General features: G+C 37.7%; 1 protein-coding gene across 1 annotated transcript; it reads right to left on the bottom strand.

The window, feature by feature from the left end:
* Positions 1 to 782: 782 nt before the first annotated feature.
* On the bottom strand, positions 783 to 26,990 carry NAA35 (N-alpha-acetyltransferase 35, NatC auxiliary subunit). The gene is made up of 23 exons (XM_080572617.1): positions 26,836 to 26,990; positions 26,138 to 26,271; positions 25,063 to 25,096; positions 22,227 to 22,341; positions 21,081 to 21,155; positions 19,615 to 19,782; positions 18,798 to 18,864; positions 17,172 to 17,215; positions 16,692 to 16,742; positions 15,761 to 15,844; positions 14,819 to 14,933; positions 14,141 to 14,319; positions 12,994 to 13,053; positions 11,721 to 11,827; positions 11,436 to 11,502; positions 10,681 to 10,779; positions 8,240 to 8,418; positions 6,383 to 6,519; positions 4,946 to 5,013; positions 4,566 to 4,706; positions 2,927 to 3,049; positions 1,743 to 1,823; positions 783 to 1,195 (listed from the first exon to the last, which is right to left on the bottom strand). Exons 2-23 carry the CDS (start codon positions 26,259 to 26,261, stop codon positions 1,136 to 1,138), a joined length of 2,178 nt encoding a protein of 725 aa, XP_080428743.1. The 5' UTR covers positions 26,262 to 26,271; positions 26,836 to 26,990; the 3' UTR covers positions 783 to 1,135.

Genomic DNA, 26,990 nt, shown 5'->3' with positions numbered 1-26,990 from the left:
TCATCACTGCCTCATTTCGCAGCAGTATGGTTCATCAGAAAGCAAGTCAGCTTTTTAACATTCCTGTTCTCTTATAGTAGAAGGCTGCTTAACACAGGAGCTAGCCTGTTGTTGTTGCTTCACGCCTGGAAGCACAGGAGGAAGAACTCCTCCAGGAAGGGAAGGGTAGGACTGCGGCTTCCCCTGTTTGGGATTTCTATCCCTACTAACCCTTACAGAAGGCAGCAGTATTCAGCAGCAACACTGGAGTCAAAGCAACACAATGAAGGTCGTGCATCGAGAGCTGATGAAGCAACAGAACAAATTAGCAGTCCTTCCTTTGCATTGGCAAAGTTGTAACAGGATTGAAATCACATAGCAAATTAATTAAAATACGCTCCTGGTGTCTTGTGTTCCAGTGTTGCTAGTGCCTATTCTAGTATTAGCTATGCAGATTCTCAAGTGCCATAAAGAAATAAAAAATAACTTACTCCATTTCTTGCTGTCTTTAAGGACATCTCCTCCATTTGAAACAAAATACCTCCTCCACAACTGACTTCAGTAAAGTCAAGTCAGTGAATGCAGGTGCTAAATGAAGTAATCTAGTTTTTATCTGATTCTGATTTGTATAAAGATTGTTATAGCTTGCTGGACGTGGCAAGAAAGGAAATCAGCCTTTCTACTTGCAAAATGAGCACATCTGATTCAGTTTGGGCAAAAGTATGGAAATTGACCATTTCTCCAAGTGGCTTTGTTCAAAGTAGACTTATAGTAGCTCAGCTGTGCCTCACAGACAATAAGACTACACTGCAGTATTTTTATTCAGCCATGAGTGTTACTAAATCTTTAAAATGCCATTTTTCTGTCGGAGTTCATTCATAAAAATGATTTATGATTAAATCTAATAAAATCAAGTAAGGTACAACATTCTTCAACAATGCAGTTGATTAAAATCAGCTTCACCTGTAAGAACATTATACAAACCACTTTAAAACAGCAGTTGTCATTCAGGTCATACAAAGAAGGCAGACTAGAGATATTTCATAAAATAATACTTTTATCCCAGAGATCCTGCTCAGTTGGTACAGCACAAGATACTCCATCTGACAGCCGGTATCTGATTATGCTTCAGGTATCCTAACAATAATCCCATCCTTCAAACAAGCTTCACAACTGGAAAGTATTTATGAGGGGAGAAGTCAAATTCTGGAGGAACCTAGAAGGAAAAGGTTTAAAATTTTACATTGAAGCACTACTGAATTTGTATTCAAAATGAGGTACACCCTGCAGATAGATGAAAACTTTCAAATAGCAGGCGGTTTAAAAAATAATCACAGCTCTTTCCTATCTGGAAAATATCCCAACCCAGTTCTGGATATTCCAGTCACTCTCCAGTGGTCACGGGCGCCAAGTTGTAGAGCGCTGGTGTGCCTTACTTCAGTGTGATCCTTCCCTCTTCCGTGCCCACCACGCAGCAGGAAGCCTGAAGGCCCTCTCCTGAAGCCTGCTACACAAGCTGATGATACGTAGCTACCAATTACTCTCTGCTTTTGAAGACTACCCATACTTGCACAGGTCATCCCACACACGCTTTATCCAATTTTGTTTCAAAGACATTTAAATAGAGAGTTTTCTTTATTTAAATAACTACAACAAAATACTTCTAACTATGGCCTCAATCCGCTAAATCAGCTGTAAGAAATCTGTGGTAGCGTTGCATTTATTACTGTACTTCACATTCATTTCAACTGGCATTTTCTTACCTTAGAGTCTTTTTTGTGGCCTCCTGCCAGTAGCTTCATGACCACAATATTGGGTTTAGCAACTTTTAGGATTCGATTGACCTAAACAAAAAACAACAAGAAGTTTTCAAGTGGAAGCATATGACCTCAAAAATAATTCAAGGATAACACTCAAATGTTTACATACTCTAACAATTTTGCAGTCCTCTTCCAGCACCAGTTTATTTCAGATGAGATCAAGGCATTCTAGATGTCCTCTGAATTTCATTAATCCAATTGATATACTTAATTTATTTTAATATTGACTTTTTTATTCAACAGACCATAGAGACCACTGCTTTCCATGGTTAAGTTCAAGGATTGTTAAAACTATGGCAAGTTCTAAGGCACTTGTCCAAATAAAGGTTTAGACAGACTCTTGGTATCTTATCCCATACACTGATCCAAACCTGACGAGGAAGATCAACTTAAGCACCAAGCAGGCTGCTTTTTAATGGAAGTGCTCTGGGCACACTTGAACTACCTCGAACTACTGTTAGCCTCAACTAGCCAGCTCTTGTGTAAGCACCACCAGGAACCAGAGAAGAGGCAGGGATTCCTAAATCCTCAGAAGAACCTAATCCCGTAACTGTTCTTAACCTGCTCGGATGCGACAGAGTAAGTGTCCTTACTTCAAAATACAGTTCACAGACACGTAGTTTTTAGGCTATGAACAAACAGGGAAGAACTCCTACAAGGGTTTACAATTACTGCTGAGAAAACTGCTCCACGAAACAAATGCCAGATTCAAATCCTCTTTCCAGCCTGATGACGCTGAAGCCATTTTTCCCATCTCTCAGGGAAAATGACCAGTTTCCAGGTACGTGAGGCACATGTACGTGTCACCTTCTTGGTAAAAGAGATATGCTCTTTGAATGTGGCCAGAAGGCAGCAAACAAGCATAGATAAATTGCTTCCTATTGTTTAAGATACTCGGCAGGGAGAGGCTTTGGAACAGGGAGCACAACCCAGATTTCATTATCGAATGTACTGAAATGAACCACTGCGACACCAGCCTCCTGTCTGCTCCGTAACCAAAACGTTCAGCTTTGCTCATCAGCAGAGTACACGTGAGGCACCCTCGATCTCAAACAAATACTGCTAAAAAACAAACACACTCATTCTGTTATTAGCAACCACTCCTTTTTCCAGTATTTCAGCCTTACCTCATGGTCTGGGTTAGGAATATTCTCAAGAATCATTTTTGCTTGCTGGAAGTGTTTGCTAGCTGCCATGTAGAGATCTGCTGACTGAGGAGGGGGACTGTACTTATTTAAATCAGACATTTCCTAGCATGTTAAAGAAAAATATAAAGACATAGTAAGATCAGTTGCCAAGGAATTTTATTTTTATCACCTTAATTGAAAACAAATTACTGTATTGAAGAAGAAAAATTTATGTCAACTAAATACTTTAAGAATAAGCAGTAAAGTTGAAAACATTAATTTTAAAAGGCAAATATCAAGCAGCAATAAATTATTTAAATATCATTTTGTAGTGCCACAAAATGCAATGAACTACTACTCTGGATAAAATTATCCCCGTTCTGAGCAACTTGACATTCACTTGCTTTTTTAGTCCCATGCAGCAGCAAGTGAAAGTACAGGAAAAAACAGGAGGAAAAAAGAGAACAAATGGATGTAATGTTAATTACTCGAGGCATGTTTATGGCAAGTGATAGACTCACGCTTCATTTTACATAATTTTGATCCCTTAACTCTTTTTTTACTCAGAGATAAAACCTTCTATGACAAGGGAGGAAGCCATGATAGTCTTCATTTTCACAACTGTTCATGACACTAATTCAGGAATTGTGGCTGGCATACAAAATAGTACAGTTTCAGTATGAGACAGACCTTTAGAAACTTAAAAGACTGGCCACCAGAAATCTAAGTTCAACATGAAATGTCCAAATTTCTGTATCTGAGGCAGAATAGCCCCACAAATCAGTAGAATGTAGTTGGTTACTAGGTACAGTGAACACCAAGGTGAATACAAGCCAACAGGGTGATCTTAAGCTCCCTGTTAATGGCACAGAATATAACACAGGGAGAAAGACCACAAATTGCAGCTTGAGAGATTCAAACAGGACATGAGGAGGAAAGGCTAATAGCACAGCCCTGAATCAGGTTATCCAAAGACTAAGAGGATCTGAAAATGTATGGGATCAGGTTATCCAGACAGGTTGGAGATATCCCTGGATTTTTTTCAGACTTGTTAGACAAAGACACAGCTGGTTTGATCTATAATACTACTTCAGGGAGGAGACTGGACAGAACAAGCCTCCACAGATTGCTTCCAACCAGCACTTCTGTGATTTAAAACTGAAATTTAATTTTATCTTTGTTTCATTTTCCTATTTGCTTGCTGCAGTAATAAAAACATTCTGCTAGGTAAAACACAACCAAAAAGTGTGTCAATGGACTTTCAATAAACTTTATTTTCATGCAAACCAACACAAGCATCTCAAACTGCCGAAGATGACCAATTTTTAAGCATCTAAGAGTCTGAGTTTACTAAGAATTCAAAACTATGTTTTTCCTTGCATGCAACTAAAGCTAGAAATCCTTGCAATTTTGACTTATAGAAACAGAATGGTTTGTGTTGGAAGGGACCTTAAAGATCTAGTTCAAACCCCCCTGCCATGGGCAGGGACACCTTCCACTAGGTGAGGTTGCCCAGGTAAGCCTTAATGTGAACTTCGAGATGTTAAGAGCAATTTTTACAATGACAAAATTGTCTATAGCAGGTAAACAAATGATTTTTATAAAAGAATGAGTGGTGCCACGTTTTAAGATTACTCACTTTAAACTGCAGGTAGTGCACTGGGGGTGGTGTGATAACACTGTTGAACGGAGCAAACCTGTGCTCATAACGCACTTGTTCACTATCCAGCTCAAACTTAGGCTTTCTTACTTTGCCATCCATGTCAAATGCGATCATTGTCTAAAAAGGACAGGACAGAGTACAGTGAAAAGGGTTAGCTTTATGTTGTATTTTGCTGTGAGCAAGGTGGAAGTTATGATTTAGCTATAATTGGAAGCAGGTAATAGTAGTAAATAATTTACTGTATCACATTATTAACTTGAAATTAATTTCCAGTCCCACTAAAAACAGAGGGTATGCAGGTATACTTCTTATTTTAAAAAAATTAAGCCATTGTTCAGCAAGCACATATAAATTACCTTGTACATTCCAGCACACATATTTTGGTATGCTTGACTCATGGTGATCTCTCTACTCAGAGGGCGAACTGCAAATTTCACAAAGATTTTTTTTTTATTCAACATAAGCACACATACGTATATCACATCAAAATATTTCCTTCACGTTTTCTGAAACTGATGTAATCCTCAAATATCATTAAAAATAAAGAAAGAAAACTGAAGCTTAAATATCAGGAACAAATTTTTGCTCGTCTGACCCCTGAATATACGAAACATCACGAGACATACTTAGTAACAACCATCACATGAACAGGATATTGCCTTCAATGGAATAACTCTGTTCAGACTGTCAATGGTATTAGCATGTCACTATATTACATTAAATGATCTAAAATTTACAGTTTGTTGTTTGCTTAATCCATGTATTTTTTAAACATTTAAGACTAGAAGGTTAAAACTTTTTAACTAGAAAGATCCTTACCCTAATAATATTCCTTGATGCTCCCCTTTAGCTTCCATTGTTTAACTGGCCCCAAATTTGGTACCTTTTTAGAAAGCATAAAATTTGGTAGTAATTTTCCAAATTTCTAGAGCAAAGGGAATTTAGTTGAAATGATCTTGAGCTGTTCATATCTAATTGTTTGTTCTCCTTAAGTGGAAGAGAAGGATATATAAACACAAAAAAGAAGGAACAGCAAAGAAGTAGAACTTCTGCATGCTGTTCAGTTCCAAAGTTAATGCTAAGGTAACTCCAATACATCACAATCTTAGTAACCACTTAGGCATGGAAAATCCGTATTAAATGCTATTTAAAGACTGGTTTGAGCTGCCTCTTTAGTAGCACGCTTATCACTCTGACTACAGTAGCAGTTGGCTATGATTTAGGAAAAGAAATTCTCATCGCCTGTTTTCTGACATACATCAGAGAAAGTCTGACTTTTGAATGAGGTTTCTGCATAATATTACTACCACTGAACTGAAATAGGGCAATTCACCATTGTAAAATTAAGAAACATGCTTGAACACATTCTGAAGCCAAAAAGAAATTACAGAAAGACACTGGAAGTTTGGTTTTTGAATCCAGCTACAGAAGCTTGTTAAAAAAACCATACCTTCACAGGAATTATAGACTGTAAAAATGTAGTGTTTTTCAAAGACAATTGCTCTGGTGCTGTTAATTACACCTTAGAGCATCTAAGACATAACACTACTGGTGAAGCTATGAATATAAATGAGTTTGGGATTTTTTTAAAAAAGCAATTCTGAAATAAACAACCGTGGAAAATTCTTATGCAGAGAATGTTCTTAGTTAAAATGCTTTACTTTCAGTCTTCATTAACTTCAGGAATCTTTTCCCACTCACATAAACGTTCACTTGATTAATTTTAAATTTTAGTTCTACATAGCCACAAGAAGAAAAGAAAAAGTCTGAGTTACACTTTACACCTCAGATACCTTTTTTCTTTTTCTTTGTTTTCTTGCTACTACGGCCTTTCTGTTGTTCCTCCATTATTCTCTCTTCTGCCATTTGAGAGCTGTCAGCACGGCTCAGTGTTGACATCAACCAAGCATACAGGAACTCTGATAGATACCTATGGAAGAAACAGTATGTAGCTGTTACATACCACAGTGTAAATCTTAATGCACACATCCTAACTGAGTGCTAAGTCAGCCAAAGAACTAATCATGAGACTACTAGGACATTTAAATCCACCTGTTTTGAAGAAGGTGCACTGCTGAAATCAACCACTTATTCTGTTTTGTTTTATTAAAAAAGACTCCACACAGAGTCTCAAGGTATGCATACATTTACTAAGTGAAGTGAAAGTTTCTTACTGTTTCAAAATCCATATAAGATTATTTTTTCTAGAATTCTTCCTTCCCCCACCATCATTTTAAAAATGCTTGGTTTGCTGTCTAAATGCTATGTCTCTAGTTTTATTATGAGTTACTACTAGTAACTGTTTCAAGCATTAAAAACCCATAAATAATCACCAAAAAAAGCCAATCCCTCAGGAACACTAGATCCACATGCAATTTCTCTTAATATTTAAGAGAAATCTTTAACAATTCTTTAAGAGACATTTCTTAGTGAGCGGCAGTGGATCCAAAAAGTTCGTAACCTGATTTCAAACCAAAAGGAATGGGGAAAAAAAGAGCAGAAATTACAAATCTGGAGCATGTGAAAAAAAAAAAGTTTCATAAGAAGTTGTAACTCAGAAGAAAAATTACTGAGAAATTTGCCGATCTCCTCTCAGACACTTCCTCTATTTTTTTTCTTTTCTTCACTTAAAGTGAGGAGACAAAACAGCTGATGTGATAGCTCTGGTTAAGAATGATTTTATTAAAATGGGGTTGAGGGGGAAATACAGACAGGTAAAATAGTAAGTTGCAGAAAACCTCGTATTACTTATTAAGGTAATACTTAGAGCATATTGCAATCTTCTGGTAAATATCTATAGTGTTACTTCTCCCACTTAATGTTTAATGCACTAATGAAACAATGCAAAACATAATGAGATGCACTGAAGTTCAAGTCATTTAAACCTGTCTCATCACTCAGAAAGAAGGCTGACAGCTTACATGGTAAGAGCTTTTTTTATTGGTAGCTTCATAAAAAACAAACAAACTCAAAAGTACAGAAGTACTTTAAGGTTCAACATCAATTTTTTAATGCTGAACCAAAAAAAATGAACTATTTAAAATCTTCTGATTTGGACCAAGACATCTACTATGAAAAATAATTTAATGTGAATGAAGATGAATGATAATGAGGTAAAGAAAAAAAAAGTATTTTGACTCCATATAGTGTGATCGTTTTGACTCAATGCAGGTACCTCATCAAATATGCTCAAAGAATAAGATGTTTTTACATAGTCACCTTTTAAATGACAGTCACAACTTTAAAACTCTGAAGTTCTTTTTAAAAATGCTAAAGGGATCAATGAGATTACTGATCTTGATAGGACAAAGACAGAAAAGAATAAAGGAAATTGTTTTCCTTCTGCATTCTCTTCTGCCAAAACCAGTGTATTTTTCATCTATTTTCATTCGAAGATACTGTTTTCAAAAGCTAAACAGAGAACCAATTACTATTTCAAGAAAATGTTAAGTACACTAATTATTAAGTCTAGGAAAGACAGCAATAGATTTTCCTTCTCCACTTGTAATTTTATGAATAGGTAACTAAACAGTGTGTTGAGCAAGCCTGAGATTAAAAGTAATAACTGAAGTCCCTATTTTAACTATTTGCAACTAGAACTCAGTGGGAGCAGCCCTCCCCCAAGAACTGTCAATAAGGCATCCTCTTACCAATATATGTAGTAATATTCATGCATACTGTAAAGTTCCAACTCAAAGCCACTCAGAAGATACTGTATCATAATACGAAGGTTATGATATAGGACCCAGGTGCCCAAGCATGCCAAATGTTGCCTTTGTGGTTCCTGCTTCAGTAACATACTATGAAGTGCTGCATCTACTTTTTCTGCCTACCGAAAAAGAAAGCAAAACAAACTACTCAATAACAGACAGGGAAGGAAGAACATATGACTGGAAGAGCATTTGAGTTCTGCCAGAAATAAAATCTTAACAAAATCTGAATACAAATTGGGTCAGCAAAGCTACGCTCCAGATTAAAAACAGAAATGTTTTTCCAAATACTGTCACCTCTATGCTCTAGAACTGTCAGAAATCAGAAAGGTTACTCACATGCCTGTAAGAAAATTCAGCTCAACAGACAAAAAAATGCTCAATACAGTCATACAGGGAAATAAGTTTATCAACCACTAATAACATTACTCCTATTAAAACTTAAAATTTTAAAGTTGTTAACAGTCATGTGAACACTGGACCTCAAAAAACACAAGTGGGTATCTGTTTTGCTATATTGGCAATTATCTGTTTGGGTTTTTTTTTTACTTTTTTATGTAGCTGCAATGAAAAAGTATATTTCTAAGCTTAGTATGCAAGAAACGCACTGTGGCCTAACACTGAAAGTAAAACATTAGTAAGACCTATGCAGTCTTAAAAAGTAATTGTACAAAAGATATGAAATATTCCACCGTAGGAATATTATCAGTAGTCCTGAACAAATCACCCCATGTTACCTATTACAAAGTGAAAAAACCAGTGCCTCTGAGCTGCAGTACTGCAGCAAACTCTCAAGCAAACCATTTTCAGAGAAGCCGGAACACACAAATTCTCCCCTCCCCCCCAACTTTCTGGGCTGTCCTCCTTACCATGAAGATCCTGGAAAATATTTGCTTATTTCATTACCTCTGACTGCCAAATAAAACATTCCCATCAAGAGGAAATATACCTTTTCCTGTGTTGTTTTTTTTTTTGTTTTTTTTTTTTACCGCCCATTCTGGAGAAATGTTCAAAACAAGCTGAAGCACATATTTTTTAAGAGTTATTATTTCCTTCACATAAACTTCTTAAAACTTAGAAAAATTTAGCAATTTGCATCCTACAGAGCTATAAATCTTAATTTTCAGAAGTGTCTTGCAAATATGTCTCCCAGAATCACGGAACAGCCCAGGTTGGAATGGACCTCCAACGACCATCAGGTCCAACCTTTCACGGAACAGGGCACTTCTATGAGATTACCCAGCTCCCTATCCAACCTCATCTTGAAAACCTTCAATGATAAAGATTCCATCACATCCCTAGGGAGGTTGTTCCAGTAACTGGTTGATATCATTGTAAAAAAAAATGTTTTCTTATATCAGGATAAAACCTCTCGCAGTGCAGCTTGTACCTTTTGCCACTTGTCTTCCTCCTTTGCTGGTGCGGTAACACATGTATTGTTGTAACTACTTGATCGTGTGGATTTGGGCTCCAGCTATGCTGGTAAGATGGACGTAATGAAGGTACTGAGAACCTACACCTTGTCAGGATTCTTAGTAACCAGCCTCTCAGTCCTGTTCAACAACGGGTCTACTCTAGCAAGGTTTTTGTAGTCCTCAATGCATAGCTGGCCACAATCCCATACACAGTACTCTTCTTTTTTGCTTTTAAGCACAGACAAAAGCTCATTATTTAGCCAGGGTGGTCTCTTGCTCTGCCTTGTTCCTTTCCCTTTGTAGTGAGTGGTCCATTCTTGCAATTCCAGGAGTTTGTTCTTGAATAACTCCCAGCACTTACAAGCTTCTTTGCCCTTCTATGTGCGCTTCCTAGGAAATCCCTCACAGATGGGTGCTAAGCAAGCTGAAGTTGGCTCTTCTAAAATCTAGGTGTTTGTCCTATTACTGGTCTTCAGTGTGCTCAGCCAGAACCCAAACCCCACACTGTTACAATTGCTGTATCCAAGGCCACCATTAGTTAAGAACTTAACTAAGTCTTCTCAGTTTGCAAGCAGTAAATTTAGCAATTCAGTGTTCCTAGGTGGCATACTGAGGACCTGTAGCAGGAAGCAGTCCTCAATGCATTCCAGGAACCTGATGGACATCCATCTCGCCCATCTCTCCCTGCTTACATCTTGCAGACCAACAGTTTCAAAAAGGACACAAGACCACAAGCAGTGGAGTTGCCACTGGATTGCAGACACAAGAGCAGATTTCCCCAAAGACTACTTATAGGATAAAATTAATCTAAAATAATAATTAAAAAAAAACAATATCTTTTTGTTCAACAGATCTAACAAACAGTATGAGTTGCTTCTTTTGCATAGAATCTAATACCATATGCTCCACGAGGGTACAAATATACTTAGAACAATAGGTTTGCTGGCCTGCTGTCTGGGATATTACCTCATCCTGGAGGGTGGCAAATTCCTCGAGAATATGACCCAGTTTATCTCTCTGACGAGCTCTATTGTGTCCATGGATTTGAATCAGACTACAGAATGGCTGAAAGAAACAAAGAGTAGTTTTAATTTTTCAGCACAACTTTGAGACTGCTATGGGGAGGAATACTGTGATGTCTGCTTGGGCATGTTTTAAACGTGTATTAGGAGGTGGGTTCCTTTAGGTTCCCTGGGGAATGCAAGCTCTGTGGAGCAATGCAAGTGTCTATTTCTCTGTACATAAGTCAACATGAGATTGAAGGAACATCCCTGAGGAGTCTGATCAGAACAGACCGCTCGTGGGAAGAGAGAAATTACTTAAATCTATTTTCTGATCTTTTCATCGTGCTGCGTTGTAGCAATAAATACAGAACCTTTTCAAACATTTTTTTTTTATTTTTCAAATAGAAGAGAAGGTAAAAAGTATTTTTTACTCTAGTGCTATGCATTTGTTTTGTGGTAGTGGGTGTGGATTTCTAATAATGTGAAGTGTTAGTCAAAATGTTAGTGAAAAACCTGGAAGAACAATACAGGCAAAAAACAGCCATAGTTATTATACCAGCTTTCTAAAAGCGTATTCATTTTCAAGATGGCAAAGTTTTGCAATTTTGCCTTCACATCAGGAATCTGTAAGAAACGGTTTCACTTTCAACAGTAGGAAATCTTGGTAAGAAGTACTCGTATATGCATTTATTTACTGTAATTGGAATGAACGCTTACCCGGACACAATGTGTCACAAACGAATCAATGTAGTCCTTAGCCTGGTGATTATTATAAAGACAACACCTAGAAGGGAAATACCAATATGCATACATATTAATATAAATGTTACCCATCTACATAGCACAAAATTCAAGAAGAAACATGAAGGCAGCAACAGTAATTAACTTCTTCATGAATAAGCACAAGTAAGTACAAAGTGTGCACGTTCTTCATATGTCCGCAGAAATATTTTTTTTTATCATATATGTAAACACATGCAAGTCAATTCAAGATCCACTTACTTTGGAGAAAGTACTGGAGGACTGACAAAAGACCTTAAAGCATCTTTTACCATGTCTTGCATGAGGTGAGTACCAAACACCTTCTTGTTATCTACCAGAAATGTTGTCTGAAAGTAAAAATGTGTTTTTAGAAACATTCTTTAAGTTAAAAGTAATGCTTCAGAAATTACTAATAGGAAGCTGTTATGGTACCTAAATTGTATCAAAAACTTGCAAGATTGCTTTAAAAATTAAAATAATTTGTCTAGGTACAAGGTGACGGTCTCAGAAATAAAGGTATACTGAGATCAGTCACTTATGTGGTTAATCCCTTAATACAAATATAGCTCTGTAAGGTGCATAAGAAAACTGATTTTTTCTTGGACTTCAAAGACAATTGATCAGACAGATGTTTCTTTCTGAAGATTAACAGAAACTAGGCTATGCAGTTTCCCTGGAGGCAGAAAAGGCAAATCTGAAAAGAAATAGGCCTAATGCAGATTTTTCTCTATCCTATAGATACTACTGCTTTCATTGGTTATGTTTGCTGCTCATTCCACTTTTCTCCATGAGTGTGCACTGTCCCTTTCTTACATGGTTTACCAGCAGCTGAAGAAAAAGCTCTGCTGCCAGGTACCCACAGGGACTGCACAAAGACGTGTAGTAGAAAGTCAGAACACACACACACTATGAAAACGTTTTACTTGCCAATAGTTATTTTCCATCAGATGTATTCATGGCTTAATCAGGATCAAAGGGGATGTGATGTTCAGGGACACCCTATTTGAATCAAAATCTCTCATAAGGAAGTATATTTTACTCTGAGTTAAGGAATATATAATATACTCTCAAGGCAAGTGAAACAGTGAGAAAAAAAAAATAGAAGCCTGCTGTGCCCTAACCATCAGTTACTCTTGTAGGAATATAAGCAGTCTATATATGAAATTCGGTCACAACAGGGAGACTGAATACAAACACCAGTCCCAGATTAAGGCAGTCTGTACAGAACAGTATAAAAATGCTTGTACAGTTTTAAGGTAGAGAAAAAAAGTTCAACAGTGTGCTCTAATTAGCATGTACTAACATGGTCTAAACATTATTTTAATGTGTTTAAAAAAATGACATCAGAACATAAACTCCATTTATCTGATACTTAAGTACCTAGAGAAAATGTTTACAACTTGTATATTATTAAGTGATATGTAAATAATTTAAATATTTAAAATAAGAAGATGAATCTGTATTTGTCATGAAATTTTAAGTACTTTACTCAACAACATAGATTAGGACTTGCCTGTAACAGAGATCTTGAAAGAACACATGGTGACTGCTCACTAAATTCACAGAAAAAATCCTAGTTATATTTAGGAAAAAAAAAGACAAGTCAGTTTAATATCCAACTTTTTTATCTATCTATATACAGATATGTAGAGTTGCATTTTATGTACACATTGCACACGCACACATAAACACAATTGTGTAAATACACCTATATATATATACACACACAAACACAGACATGCACATAACATAGCTTATACAAATTGTAAGAAAATAAGCATGAATAATTTGAACAAAACAGAAGATATAAGCTAAAATCTATTTCTTCTGTAATTATCCATTATTGAACAGAACAAAAGGTTTTGACTTTTCTTTTTCAGATGCAACAATTAAATGGTTAATATTACAGAAAAAGAGATACTGTGAAACAGCTCAGGTCTCAGCAACATTGAACCAGGTATGTAACAAAACTGCAAAGTTTAATTGGCAGCAGGTATTTCACGCAAATACTGTTTTAGTATATCCTGTAACAGATTACAGGAAGACAAAAGATTTTTGCTTGGTCTTTGAACTACACCTGACATAACTGTTGCTCTTTTGTCAGTCAGCAAATTGTGTTAGAAAGTATCTGAAGTATTTAAATCACTTATAATAAATGCAGGCAGTAACTGAGGGCAGCATCTCTATTCAGGGAAAAACACAGGCAGATGCTTAGCTTTATGTCTATCCAAGGAATTACATGCTTAAATGCAAATGTATGAAGTGCTCTCTTGTGTTACAGGCACATATGTAGAATAAGGAATACAGTAAGGAATGGTGTCCTGCTATTGCAGATACAGCTCTTCAGCCAAAGAAATAAGAACCAGATAGAAATTAATGTGCTTATGTTCTGTCTTTGCCATGCATTATTACTTAACAGGTAATGGGAAAACGGGAAGTTTGAGTGAAAAGGTCTTTGAAAAAAAAGATGACGATGAAGTATCATGAAAGAGAGTAGGTTCTAAAATGGTACACAGCAATACAAAATACCGAAAGATTTATTGATACAGCACAGTTTTTTCTGCGGTGAGCAACAGCACTGTATATATGGAATGATTTTTTTCAAAAGTCATACTGTAAGATCTTATGTTTGGCTATAAATACAAAATATTAATGCTTACCAGTATACAGTGCAAATTAGTTAAGTTGACCACTTCACATACAGTTTTTATTCGGTCTATTAGTTTGGAAAAATAATTGACCATTTCTTCCCTTTTAATTATTTTTGCATATCGAGGGAAAGTTGGAGGCAGCAATCTCTGATTAACAAGGGGTTCAAAGCCCATCATAATAGGATGATCTAAGAAAGGGGAAGAGAGAAAGAGAAAAGCTGCACATAAACCGTGTTTTCAGAACTCACTTTGAAGTATAATACAAATGTTTCCACTAGCAAAAATTAACTTTTTTAACTGATGGCTAATTTCTGGTGACACAAACTCCCCAGCTGAGATAATGATTACTATTAAAGAAAAAAAAAAACTCAACGCCTTAGCAATTACCCACAAAGAAAGCGAGGTGGTGTTTCTTATCTTGAAATAGCATATGCACTAATTTGGAGTGCAATACACTTTACCAAAAGCTCACATGGTCTCTGGCTTTGACATGATAATATTACTTTCAAAAGAACCAACTTTTAGAGAAATAAAATTGAGATAAAAATGCAGATCTATAACAGCTTGTATAACAAGTATTATTAGTCCAAGATAAGCAGTGATTTTTTTTTAAATATACTTCAATATTTGAGTTTATTAAGGCAACATATTTAAGAAATGAATGAAATTATAAAATTTGATACTTACCTCCTTTAGTGGTATCGTTCTGTGCCTGGATACCATGATGTAATGAATTGTGGATGGCAGAAAGCAAGTCAGCTGCCTGAGTCATCAGTTTCTGAGCTTCTGCAACTGCACTTGTCTGAAAGGCAGAAAACAGTTATTAGCACTTCCAGTGAACGTATAAAAAGTTTAAGACCTCCATAAGAGCTAACAGAAGCTGAACAAGATCCATAACTCCGCATAATATTCACCTATTATATCCACAATTCTACTACAATAATAAGCTGCTACACAGACCTAAATCAATTCAAAGTAGACTGTGAAGTTAACTTATACGGTAATCAGACTCTAAGATGACCTGGTTTTGCACATATCATTAACTCATAGCAATTAATACAGAGAATTTGCTTGTAGATCAGAGTAGATCAGTTCCACATCACAGTTTTATTTCCATTCTACAAATGGTTAGAGTGTAATTCTTCTGAACTACTCAATCCCTTTTTCTTGAACATTGATGTCTATCGATTACATTTGGACCTGACAATTTAATAAAGGTCTTTTAAACTGTCCTGTAGGCAGCTAGATATAAACTCAATACCCACATGGATGGAAAAGCTAATGATTCTCTAGAGATGGACACAATACAGCCCAGTGTCAGGTAACTGACAAAGAGACAGGACTTGAGAAAGAAAAGTTTTTCTTGTGAGTGTGAAAAGAGCGATCCCAAACCTGTAAATGTTTTCTTTATGTGTTCTAGAAGTGACATTGTCTCTCTGTACAAGGTCATACTAACATCAGTTACTGCCCATTCACACGTTTTCGTAAGAACTGAACAGAAACTGACAATAGCTACTATAAGGCCTTCCCCAACCCTGCACATGCAGCAACATCAACTCAGGTTCACAGAGTATTTTTTCTGCTTTAGAGAAAGAATTATAATAAAAACACATAAAAAAACAAACGTACCTCTTTTTTGGTAAATGCTATTAGAACAGTCAGTAGTACCCGGGTAAACTTTACTCTGCTGAACACAGCTAAACATTGTTGATGCTGTAATTAAAAAAATGCTTCAAATTACTAAGCAATACACTCAATTAACATTAAATCCTGAAACTTATTAAAATATCTTCCATAAACCTATAACATTATGCTCCCAAGTCTTAAAAACAGGTTATCTACTTTCCTGAAGAAGTGTTACAGAATTTATACAAGAAATCTGTGCTGCTGCCAGAAAAGCACTAACAAAAAAAAAAAAAGCACTAACAAAAAATACAAAGATGCTTTCAGTAAAGTATAACCACTAGCTAACTCCTATGCAAATGCCATTCAAATTTCAGCTTAGGTGAACAGTCACAAGCTATTAAAAGAAACTGACTTTTTCTCTTTTTTTTTTTTCCTGAAAATCCACATTACAGGTTATTTCTGAATAAATTAGGTTACTGGGAAAGAAAAACCATACCCTTCCATATGAACTACATCAAATACACTAATCATCACTCGTTTTGGAAGGAGTTACACTGCTTCCATCTTCTCTTCCTAGTTTCTCCCTTGACAGGGAAGCTGACAGCAGCAGTAAACGCTGTTGGAAGGAACTGAGGGAAGAAGGTAGAGGACTGATAATCTACTTTGCTAATTATCTTTTCTTGAGAGATGGATAAATAAATGGCAGCATTGCAGCAGCATCACTATTCTCCCAGCAGTATCAATCAAGAAGCTTTTCAGAGCTTAAAATCCAACCTACTAGGATGGGCTATGCTCAGGGCCACGTTTAGAGAAGCTCAGATATGCGAGCAGTAGCAACACTGGTGACACACACTTCTCACAAGTTGAAATACTGATTTAAGTTAACAACATACTAATTTGGGAAATCAGGAAGAAAAAGTAACTAATTCATTACTTCAAGTTCAACTTCAGGATCTCTCTCTTCTCCTTGTCGACTTCGAGTGCTCTAAAAGGTAAAGGAATTTGAAATAATTTATTGAAAATTGCAAAGGGAAGCTGCTGAAAAAAACACCTTTATACTCTCTAGAACATCCATCTGTTAAACAGCCCTAAAAAACAATTCTCAAGTTCAAAATTTCGTAATATATAATCTACGTTCTTAAGTCATCCAGAACACTCGTACAGTAATTATACCGACCACGGTCTACTTTGCAAATAGTCAATTTCCACTTTTTATGGAAATTTTAAGAACATTTTATATAGTAGACTTTGACAAAGGAAGACTGAATTCTTCAATGTCACACAGTATACCTACATAAGAGCCAGAAGAATATCAACACCCACAATCAACATTTATAGACAGACTTCTCCCTCTCCCAAACCTACATTAAGCACCCCTTAAGTATAATCAGCAAGGCAAGCATAAGAGAAATACCTTCACTCGTCTTTGCATGTCATCTTCTACATCTTTTAGCATACCTGTAAAAGTGACAATACAGCTAAAAGCTGAGAAGCATTCCTAGGTACACCTACACCACTTAAAGCAAGAAAACTGTATGGAGAAGGCAAGTTTTGAAGTGCTTTAAACACGTATTAGCCAAATACTAGGAAAAAAAAATCATGCGGGATGACAGGATGTCACAGAATCACAGAATCATCTAGGTTGGAAGAGACCTCCAAGATCACCCAGTCCAACCTCTGACCTAACACTAACAAGTCCTCCACTAAACCATGTCACTAAGCTCAACATCCAAACGTCTCTTAAAGACCTCCAGGGATGGTGACTCAATCACTTCCCTGGGCAGCCTATTCCAATGCCTAACAACCCTTTCAGTAAAGAAGTTCTTCCTAATATCCAACCTAAACCTCCCCTGGCACAACTTTAGCCCATTCCCCCTTGTCCTGTCACCAGGCACGTGGGAGAACAGACCAACCCCCACCTCGCTACAGCCTCCTTTAAGGTACCTGTAGAGAGCGATAAGGTCGCCCCTGAGCCTCCTCTTCTCCAGGCTGAACTATCCCAGCTCCCTCAGTCGCTCCTCGTAAGACTTGTTCTCCAGACCCCTCACCAGCTTCCTTGCCCTTCTCTGGACTCTCTCGAGCACCTCACTGTCCTTCTTGTAGTGAGGGGCCCAAAACTGAACACAGTACTCAAGGAGCAGCCTCACCAGAGCCGAGTACAGGGGGACAATCACTTCCCTAGACCTGCTGGCCACACTGTTTCTTATGCAAGCCAGGATGCTGTTGGCCTTCTTGGCCACCTGAGCACACTGCTGGCTCATATTCAGCCGACTATCAACCAATACTCCCAGGTCCTTCTCCACCAGGCAGCTTTCCAGCCACTCATCTCCCAGCCTGTAGCTCTGCTTGGGGTTGTTGCGCCCCAGATGCAGGACCCGGCACTTGACCTTGTTGAACTTCATACAGTTGACCTCAGCCCATCGGTCCAGCCTATCCGGATCCTCCTGCAGAGCCTTCCTACCCTCGAGCAGATCGACACACGCACCTAATTTGGTGTCGTCTTGCAACAACAGACAAATCAGAGTATACCCAAAGTTAAAGTGTTCCACAAATCTTCTAATATTAAACTAGTTCAAGTCTCTATGAATAACACTGCATAGAAAAGACTAACGTAAATATCTGTGTATACACTAATAACATATGTTATTATAGCTTTAGAACTACTTTTTCCTCAAAAGCACTCCATGTAGATCACAATAAATAGCAAAGTAGAGAAGCAGAATTCAAGAAGAACACTTAGGTGTGATTTGTATCTATCTCAGTCCTGGATGATCCCATGCTTAGCCACTTGGCTGGCATGTATTAAAGCACCTCTCCTGTTTTTCAGGCATTTAACAAATAAATAGCTGAAACTTTTCTTCAAGAAAAAAAAATATGGTTGGCCATATTTGCTTGGTTTTTACCAAGCCACTGGTTTTCACAGAACTAGAAAAAAATAACAAGTGAGATTCCTGCTGATTCATTAAATTCAGTTGAAAGTAACCAGCTTGCTCAGACGAGACAGACTAATGGAAAGATAAACAGAAAGCAGAAGCTGTACCTGTAACTCTAAGATCTGTCACACTGTTGGCCATTTTAAATCCATAAGTCATTGATTGAAAATCTTCCTAAAAAAAATTGCAGAAGCATGAAGTAGTGAAATATAAATAAAAACTACAAAAAACTTAAAACTGTTAGCAGCATAAAATAAATAAATAAATAAAAAAAACATAAAATAGAAGTTCGGTTTTATTCTAAGCAATGGAATACAACCTTGGTTAGGGTGCTTTTCCTGCTCAAATCCAGCTTGGGAAAAACATTTTCTTCATAAACCCTTAATACCAGTATGCCTTCATAATTCTTACCAATTGTCATCCTCTCAAAACATTTCAAGAACGATGGATGCACAGTACTATTCAACCAATTTTATATCTAGTCAGTAAGAAGTACTTGTCCAAGTTCAGAAAACATCAAGGTTTTCTCCGGTACAAGGGCACAGAAAACCAGGTTCTCGTTCCACTGATATATATACATTTCAAATAGACAGACGTGGTTATCTGAAGTAGAAAAATCAAAAACTAAACAGAATGAAAACCACAAGTAAATGTGATTTCAAATGGTTAGCCACAAAATTTGCATTATTTCCTGAATAAAATATTTATGTGCCTCAATATTCAAGCAAAATATAGGAAACATCTCCATTGAAGAAAAATGCATTTTAAAAAGATCAGGTCTAACACCTTCAGGAGGATGAAGTGCTGCTCCTATGGTAGCCACCAATCAAACAGGAATAAATTTCTCTAAAATGCTCTTTCATTTGTGTTAAGGAGTCTACATACAGCGTAGCACACTTACCCATAAGATATACTGAAACGTACCTCCTCAAAAACAGCTGCTTTGTTAACTTTTTCTCTGGCAATATCACAGATTTTTAGGATCCCCAGAGCAAAAGCCTTCATAGCAGGATCTTCTATGAAGTCCGGATTATGAATGTAAAGGCAAGTGAATACTGTCTGTGCCAAGGAATGTCCCTCTAACCATGTTATCTAGGGAAAAGAAAATTAAGTGTTTTATTCATGACAGCCAAGTCCTCATTTTTATATCCCCATTCTTTTTGCATCTCACTGTGCTTCAGCAAGTAAGAAAGTCCATATCCTCTTAACTTTCCATCTAGCAAAAAGGGTTGGAGAAGGACTCTTAACCTGCCCATCTGCTGTCTGTGAAAGGCAGTAAGTTAATTAACCATAAGCACTATCAAATTGCAGTGTGGGGTAAACCTCTTCTACAGAGTTCAACTCTGCTCTCTAACTGTAGCTTACACATGACAAAGTTAAGAGACCATCAGACTTATAAATTTACTCTATACAAATACAGAACAAAAAAAAGTTTCCTCTATTCAAATACAGAACAAAAAATTAAAGTAGCTATGAAACAATTCAGCAATATTCTGCATGTCCTCTACAACTCACAGCTTCTTTTCACAAACCAATTTCTCTACTTTCATGGTTTAAACTAAAGGGAAAAAGCTTTGGTAATTTAAAATATTATTTCTATCATGCAATACAGTAGGATCAGATTTCTAACATGACCATAGTTCCTTAAAAGTTCAGCAGTTCACCAGTATTTCAAGGGGCTGGAAAAAAGGAATAATGTTACACCACATCAAATATACAGTGACCTTTCTATGGTTTGTTGTGAATAAACTAAACAAAATTGAACTGTTGCTTTAAAAAAAATGAAGTAGTTTTACTGACATAATTTTAAAGAGTATCTTAAAGTATTTTGTATCATCTACTGAGCAAATGAAAAGATACATATAGGAAGAATAGTCACAATTATCATATGTGAAAATATGTAGAAATGTGTGATAATTCACATAATTCCTTTCTAAATGGAATTAGATATTTTCTTTCCATTCCTCAAAACGCCAATGAAAGCTCAAAGTCAATGCTGACTGTACAAAGATGAGCAACAGGCTGCTGTACACTACTGAGTATCACTTGTCACACAGACAAACCCTGACAGACAGCAGACAGATATACACATGAAAAAACTATCATTATAGAACCTTTTCACATTATTTAAAATATTACCAGTTCTCTTCCATAATGATTTCTAGGAATTAAAAAACAAGCAAACAAACAGAAACATAAAATCAAAGTTATGGCCTGGTATACGCCAGTGCAAATGTATCAATTGAAATCAAAACACAAAGTACATATTTTCTGCTTAGTGGATCCTTTTCCTCAAGTTCTTTTTTTTTTTTTTTCTTTTTTAAAGCTGGATTGGGGGATTACATTTGGAAAGCAAGAACATTTAACACTAAGAGCGGAGAAATCCTCACCAAACAACAAAAGCATGTATCCATTATTCCTATCAGCTCAGGTGAAGTGAGATCCTTTATTTTAATGGTGCCATCCTTAAAAAACAAAGAAACAAACAAATTTTAGGAATTTGGAAGACCACAGACAAAATGCGACTTATTATTGGTACAGCCAAAAAAGAGATTACAATTTGGTTAAGATTTCAGAACACTAGCATATGATAAGCTTTACAATGCCTCAAAAATTCTGGAAAAGTTTACTTTCTATCATCGTGTTGAACATCGACCAACAGAGAGCTTTTCAAAGAACAGTATAAAATAAAAATTCTGATTTATGAGTTGCCAATAACAGTTTAAAACCAAGTAACTGGCAACACTCAAAATCACAAAATAGTATGTGTAGCCACAGTAACAATTGAACAAGGAATAATATGTACGACCTATGAAGGCTGCTTTTTACACTGCAGATACTTGTACGTAGTTTTACTGCTTTGAGGGTCAGGAACGGAAGCAGCAACCCTATTTCTTTGATTTTATTTGTTCAGTGTGTGCACATCTGAATCAAGAATTAGATGGCTGTTATTTTACTGGGGCTTCTCTTTCAGTCTGTTCAAAGTATTATGGCAAATTTTTTTTTCCTCTCTGAGTCCATTAGTTTTTCCAAAGTAATAGACAGTCTTTCAGCCTAGCTTCAATCAGTTTTGACTATTCAGAAGTTAATTACCACTGTGAATGTCGTTAAATTTGCCAGCTTCTTTTCGGTGCTAATGAACTGATAGTCACAAAGCGTTAATTTACAGCTTTTGTAGAGAAGCTGGTTTCCTTTCATCTGGAAGATGGACTAACCAATTTATCTTCATATAAAAGACATGTTTTAGGGAAGCACGGGATGACTTGCCAAACTGTTTCTGAAATGTATTTATTTGAGGTATTAATACTTAACAGTTTTACAGTACTTTTCAACTTAAAGAGTTACTATCATTGTGGTAATGTAAATAGCAAAAAAGGCAAGCACCACAAGCTACTTATCCAAAATAAAGAGAAAAGTCAATTTATGTAAAGAGTGAAAACATACATGAAGTTGAATTATGTTTAACTGCAATTTGGTTAAGCTATACCATACTTCTACAGCCAGCGAAAAGGCATAAACAGAAAATTCCCACAAACCTTAATAGCTTGCTCAAAGTTAAGAACCTTTCTGTTAACTTGGTTTCCAATCATACCAGCATCCATCTTGGGATCCATCATTTCAATGGCAGACATGGCTTCAAAAAGACCAAAACTAAAGAGACAAAAATGATCCAAGTTTAATTACCTTATACAAAATGGTCTTCACAAACCAGCGTAAAAGAACATATAATGACAACCCTCTTAAATACATTGCGTTCTGACTGATGACAAGAACCTGTAAGAGGAACTGTAGCCATGGGAGAGATTTGCACTGTATCAGGGGAAAAGTGCGAAGAAGGAGGAGCAGCGGAGAGGAACTGGTACGGACTGACTGCAGCACCCATTCCTCATCCCTCTGTACCACTTCAGGGTAGGGAAGGAGAGGTAGAGTAGTTGGCAATGAAGGAGTGAAGTTGAGCCTGGTAAAGAGGGGGAGGAAAGTTGTTGGTTTAATATTTAACTTTTTATTTCACACTACCTGAATGAGTAAATACATTTTAATTGGCAGTAAATTAATTTTCACTGAGAGGGTGGTTGGGCACTGAAAGAGGCTCCCAAGGGCCGTGGTAATGGCTCCAAGCCTGTCAGAGTTCAAGAAGTGTTTGGACACCACTCTCAGACACATGGTCTGATTTTTGGGTGGAGCCAGGAGTTGGACTCAATGATCCTTGTGGGTCCCTTCCAACTCAGGATACTTGATTCTATTATCAATCTTGAGAGGGCATGGTTTTCAGAAATTTAAGGATTGTTCAAGAAGTATGTAAGAAAAGAGATGCTTAGCAAAAAACACTTAGTTTTTATTTTAAGCCAAAGAACACTACTTAGCCAAATATCACACTAAATCCATGCACACGTTTCTATACACCCCATACAGACATATCACCTTTTTAAAAAATACATAAAATGATAAAATGATGTTAAGTTAAACAGATGTTCTTTATTATGTTACATCCAAAACCCTAAGTAAGGCATATCATAGAATGGCTTGGGTTGGAAGGGGCCTTAAAGATCATCTAATTCCAATCCCTCTGCCATGGGCAGGGACACCTTCCACTAGATGTGATTGCTCGAAGCCCCATCCAACGTGGCTTTGAACACTTCCAGGGATGGGGCACTCACAGCTTCTCCATTCCAGTGCCTCACCTTCCTCATTGTAAAGAACTTCTTCCTACTATCTAATCTAAATCTACCCTATTCTAGTTTAGTACCCTTCCTCCTAGACTGCCCATGTAAAAAGTTGCTCTCCATTTTTTATAAACCCCCCTTTAAGCATTGAAAGGCTACAATGAGGTCTCCCCAGACCCTTCTTTTCTCCGGGCTGAACATCCCCAGCTCTCAGCCTTTCTTCATAGTTGAGGTGCTCCAGCCCTCTGATTATCTTTGTAGCCCTCCTCTGGACCAGCTCGAACAGGTCCACGTCTTTCTTGTGCTGGGGGCCCCAGATTTGGATGCAGCACTCCAAGTGAGACCTTACAAGTGAGAGCAGAGAGGGACAATCAGCTCCCTCAACCTGCTGGCCACACCTTTTTTGATGCAGCTCAGGAGGCAGCTGGCTTTCTGGGCTGCAAGCTCACACTGCTGGCTCATGTTGAACATTTTGTCCACCAGAACCCCCAAATCCTTCTCCACAGGGCTGCTCTCACAGGGCTGTTCTTCTCCCAGTCTGTGCTCATGTCATGATTGCCCCAACCCAGGTGCAGCACCTTGCACTTGGACTTGTGGAACCTCATTAGGTTCATGTGGGCCCACTTCTCAAGCTTGAATATATATATCCCCCACGAATTAATGGCATTACACATGATATAAACAGTAATATACTTTGAATATACTAGCTTTGTTTCAAATGGGCATTATAAGAAAACTGACACCAAAAATGAACCAAGCAGAAGAACTCCAGCACATGACAATGTATCTCTTGTAGTCAGCAAGTTCATAAAAGCTTGCTTAAGAGATACACGCAATGAAAGACTGGCCTACAACAACAGGATATAGTGCCTCACTTTTTGTACACTGATATCCAGTGGATTTGCTGAAGAAGCCTTTCTTAAATAAAAAAAGGTTACTGCATGGTGGATGTCCTAATTCTGAGAGGCACTTGTGTATAGAATTATACCATGAAAATGTACTTTGATTCTACTGAGTAACTTTGTGACATCCTTGAACACAATTTTAAGAAATTATATAGCGTGTTTCTGTCTTCTAAGCTATTAGTCTTAAGTGGGCAGTTCTTTCCTTCTGCAAGTGAACAGACTTACACAGTTAAATAATTTACATTTTCTTCAAAGTGTTTTAATCTCAATTAATTCTTAAAAAAATAAAAACATTAAGATCTTAGCACATGCTTTTTGTTTAAGTGTATTTTTTCTTAGTCTGTAGAGTTCTCAGTTTCCAATTTGGCATTACGTTTTAGAATTACTCTAAAGCACTTCTATCTAAAACTTGCTAGTGACAATTGAGGTAACTGAATTTAAAAACTCTAAACCTTTCTGGTCTTTTTGTGTAAAAGCATGTCCATATAAAATAGGTCAGTAGGTTCACCACTTTCAGCATCACTGATAATAACAAGTTCCATAAACCTCTAATGTTCGCACTGAATCTATTAACAGAAAAAGTAATGCTATACTGGCACTATGGGAAACGTTCAGCCTTCATATAGATGCATCACATACATACCAATGAGGATGAATGGGTATTCTGAATATTTCAACTACTTTAGTTAAATAAAAATCAAAAGAAACTTAGCTCATACTGCATGACTTCCTCATTAGTAAGTATTAAAGCATTTGCACTAATTCTATGAAAAAAACCAAAACTATCCTAAAGGCATACTTACAGCTTGTCATGAAGCAGTTCTCCTAACTTCAGTTCTACAAAGAAACAGAACATGATAAATAATTAAAATCATCCTTCCAACAGAACTTGTCCAGGAGAGTTGTATTACTTAAAAATGGTATTACGCTAAAAGAGAAACTTGTGGGAAGCAGGCATTTCTACCCTACCTTTATTTGCTTTTACTTAGAAAGCACTTCTAAAACTGAAAGGCTAGAAAAACAGCCCTTCATATTCCCTAATTCTTCGCTGCTATCCTAGCACTTGAAGGGGTTTAAAATTACCCAACAGTAGCATTTGAATAGCCTGAAACACGGGACATCACTTTTCCGTGCTCCTTTATGAAGATGTCTAATTTTTCCAGAGAAGGTATTTACGGAAATGCTTACTTTTTCTCATTATTTTTAACAAAGCCTTTAGATGTGTTCGATAAGCAAACGAAGTACAGATCACCAATAAAAGGGAATTATTTCAAAGTATAAGGAAATTGTGTCTATCGTTGTGTAACTTCGTTGTGCGGTAAGCTGAAGTTTTACATTTTTTCCTTAATGTCATCATAAAATCAATTAAAAAAACTTGCTGTCATAGTAAACTAATAGCTAATAACCATAAAGGTGGTCATTTAAATGAAACCAATTGTTTCCCTGCGAGTGGGACGTATTGCATCTCCTCTGAAAGTCACCCTTATTTCAAAGATGAAAAATGAAGCACTGACCAATTAAATGAAAAAAAAATCATCAGATGCTGCAGATTCAAAAATGTACAGAAAAAAACGTTGATTCTGCATGGATGAGAGGGCTTTCCACTTAGCATGAGACAGGAAAAACTCTTTGCAAAGAAAAAAAAATCAGATGCAAAAATGCATACGATAACAACAGAAAAAACATGACTAGAGAAGATATTTATGTAATCTGAAAGAAGCTAGGCAAGGTTCTTCTGATATTTCTAGCCTTGCAGTAAATCAAACACAGGGAACCATAGCATCAGTGTGGTCCACTCATCTGGATCTTGAACGCGGGTCAAACTACTAAACCAAAAAATTATTCTCAGTTCTCCAAGGGTTTAAGTTTAAAACTCACCTCTACAGGCTTCTTCAAAATCCTGGGTTATATCTATCCAGCTTGTATTACTCTTTTCCATCTTGTCAGGCATACCGAGCTCCCATCCCGAATCGTCATCTTCGACTGAAGCCTTCATAACCATGGTGCTGCACCTTTAAACCCACATCGGACACACGACACGTTACGCACAAATTACAGAAAACGCTTCAACGGAACGTGTTTTTTTTTTTTTCCCTGCAATATCAGGGGAAACGGGAAAACAGACTAATCTGGTTTCATTTGAACAGCTACTACTACGTAAAAGACTGAAAAAAATACTCGTAGAGTTCTTTTCTAAAGGATGCGTTGTTACCCACAGCTTCCCTACCACTAGCTTATAGGCTATGACGGAAAACCCCTTCCGCAGCCTCGCCGGCGGCCCGCTACGTGCCGCCTCGGCCCCCCCGCCGGAGGCCTCCGCGGCGGCAGGAGGCACCCGCGGCGCCGGCACCGAAGGGGCGGCGGGGCCGGGGGCGCCGGGGCAGCCGCTGGGGGCGGCCGTTGGGGGCAGCGCCTCGCCCGCTGCCGGGCGCCGCAACGGCCGCGCTGGGCCCGGGGGACGCCCGCACAGGACCGCCGGTGCCGCGCCTCGCCCGGTACCGCCCCCCTGCCCCCAGACACCCGCCCCGGGCCCCCCCGCGGAGCGTGAGGCGCCCCCCGCGGCCCCCGGCCCTCACCCGCCGCGCACAACGAGCGCCCCTCGGCCGCCGCCGCCACACACGGAGATCGGAGTCGGCCTCGGTGCGCATGCGCCGTTGCTCCTCCGCGCACCCTCGTCTGCGCGTGCGCGCACCGCCGCTACCGGCTGATGGGCGGGGGGGGGGGTCGGCGG

The sequence above is a fragment of the Anser brachyrhynchus genome (genome assembly GCF_964034855.1).
Source record: "Anser brachyrhynchus genome assembly, chromosome: Z".
Lineage (NCBI taxonomy): Eukaryota > Metazoa > Chordata > Aves > Anseriformes > Anatidae > Anser > Anser brachyrhynchus.
This window is presented reverse-complemented; position numbering and strand designations above follow the sequence as displayed.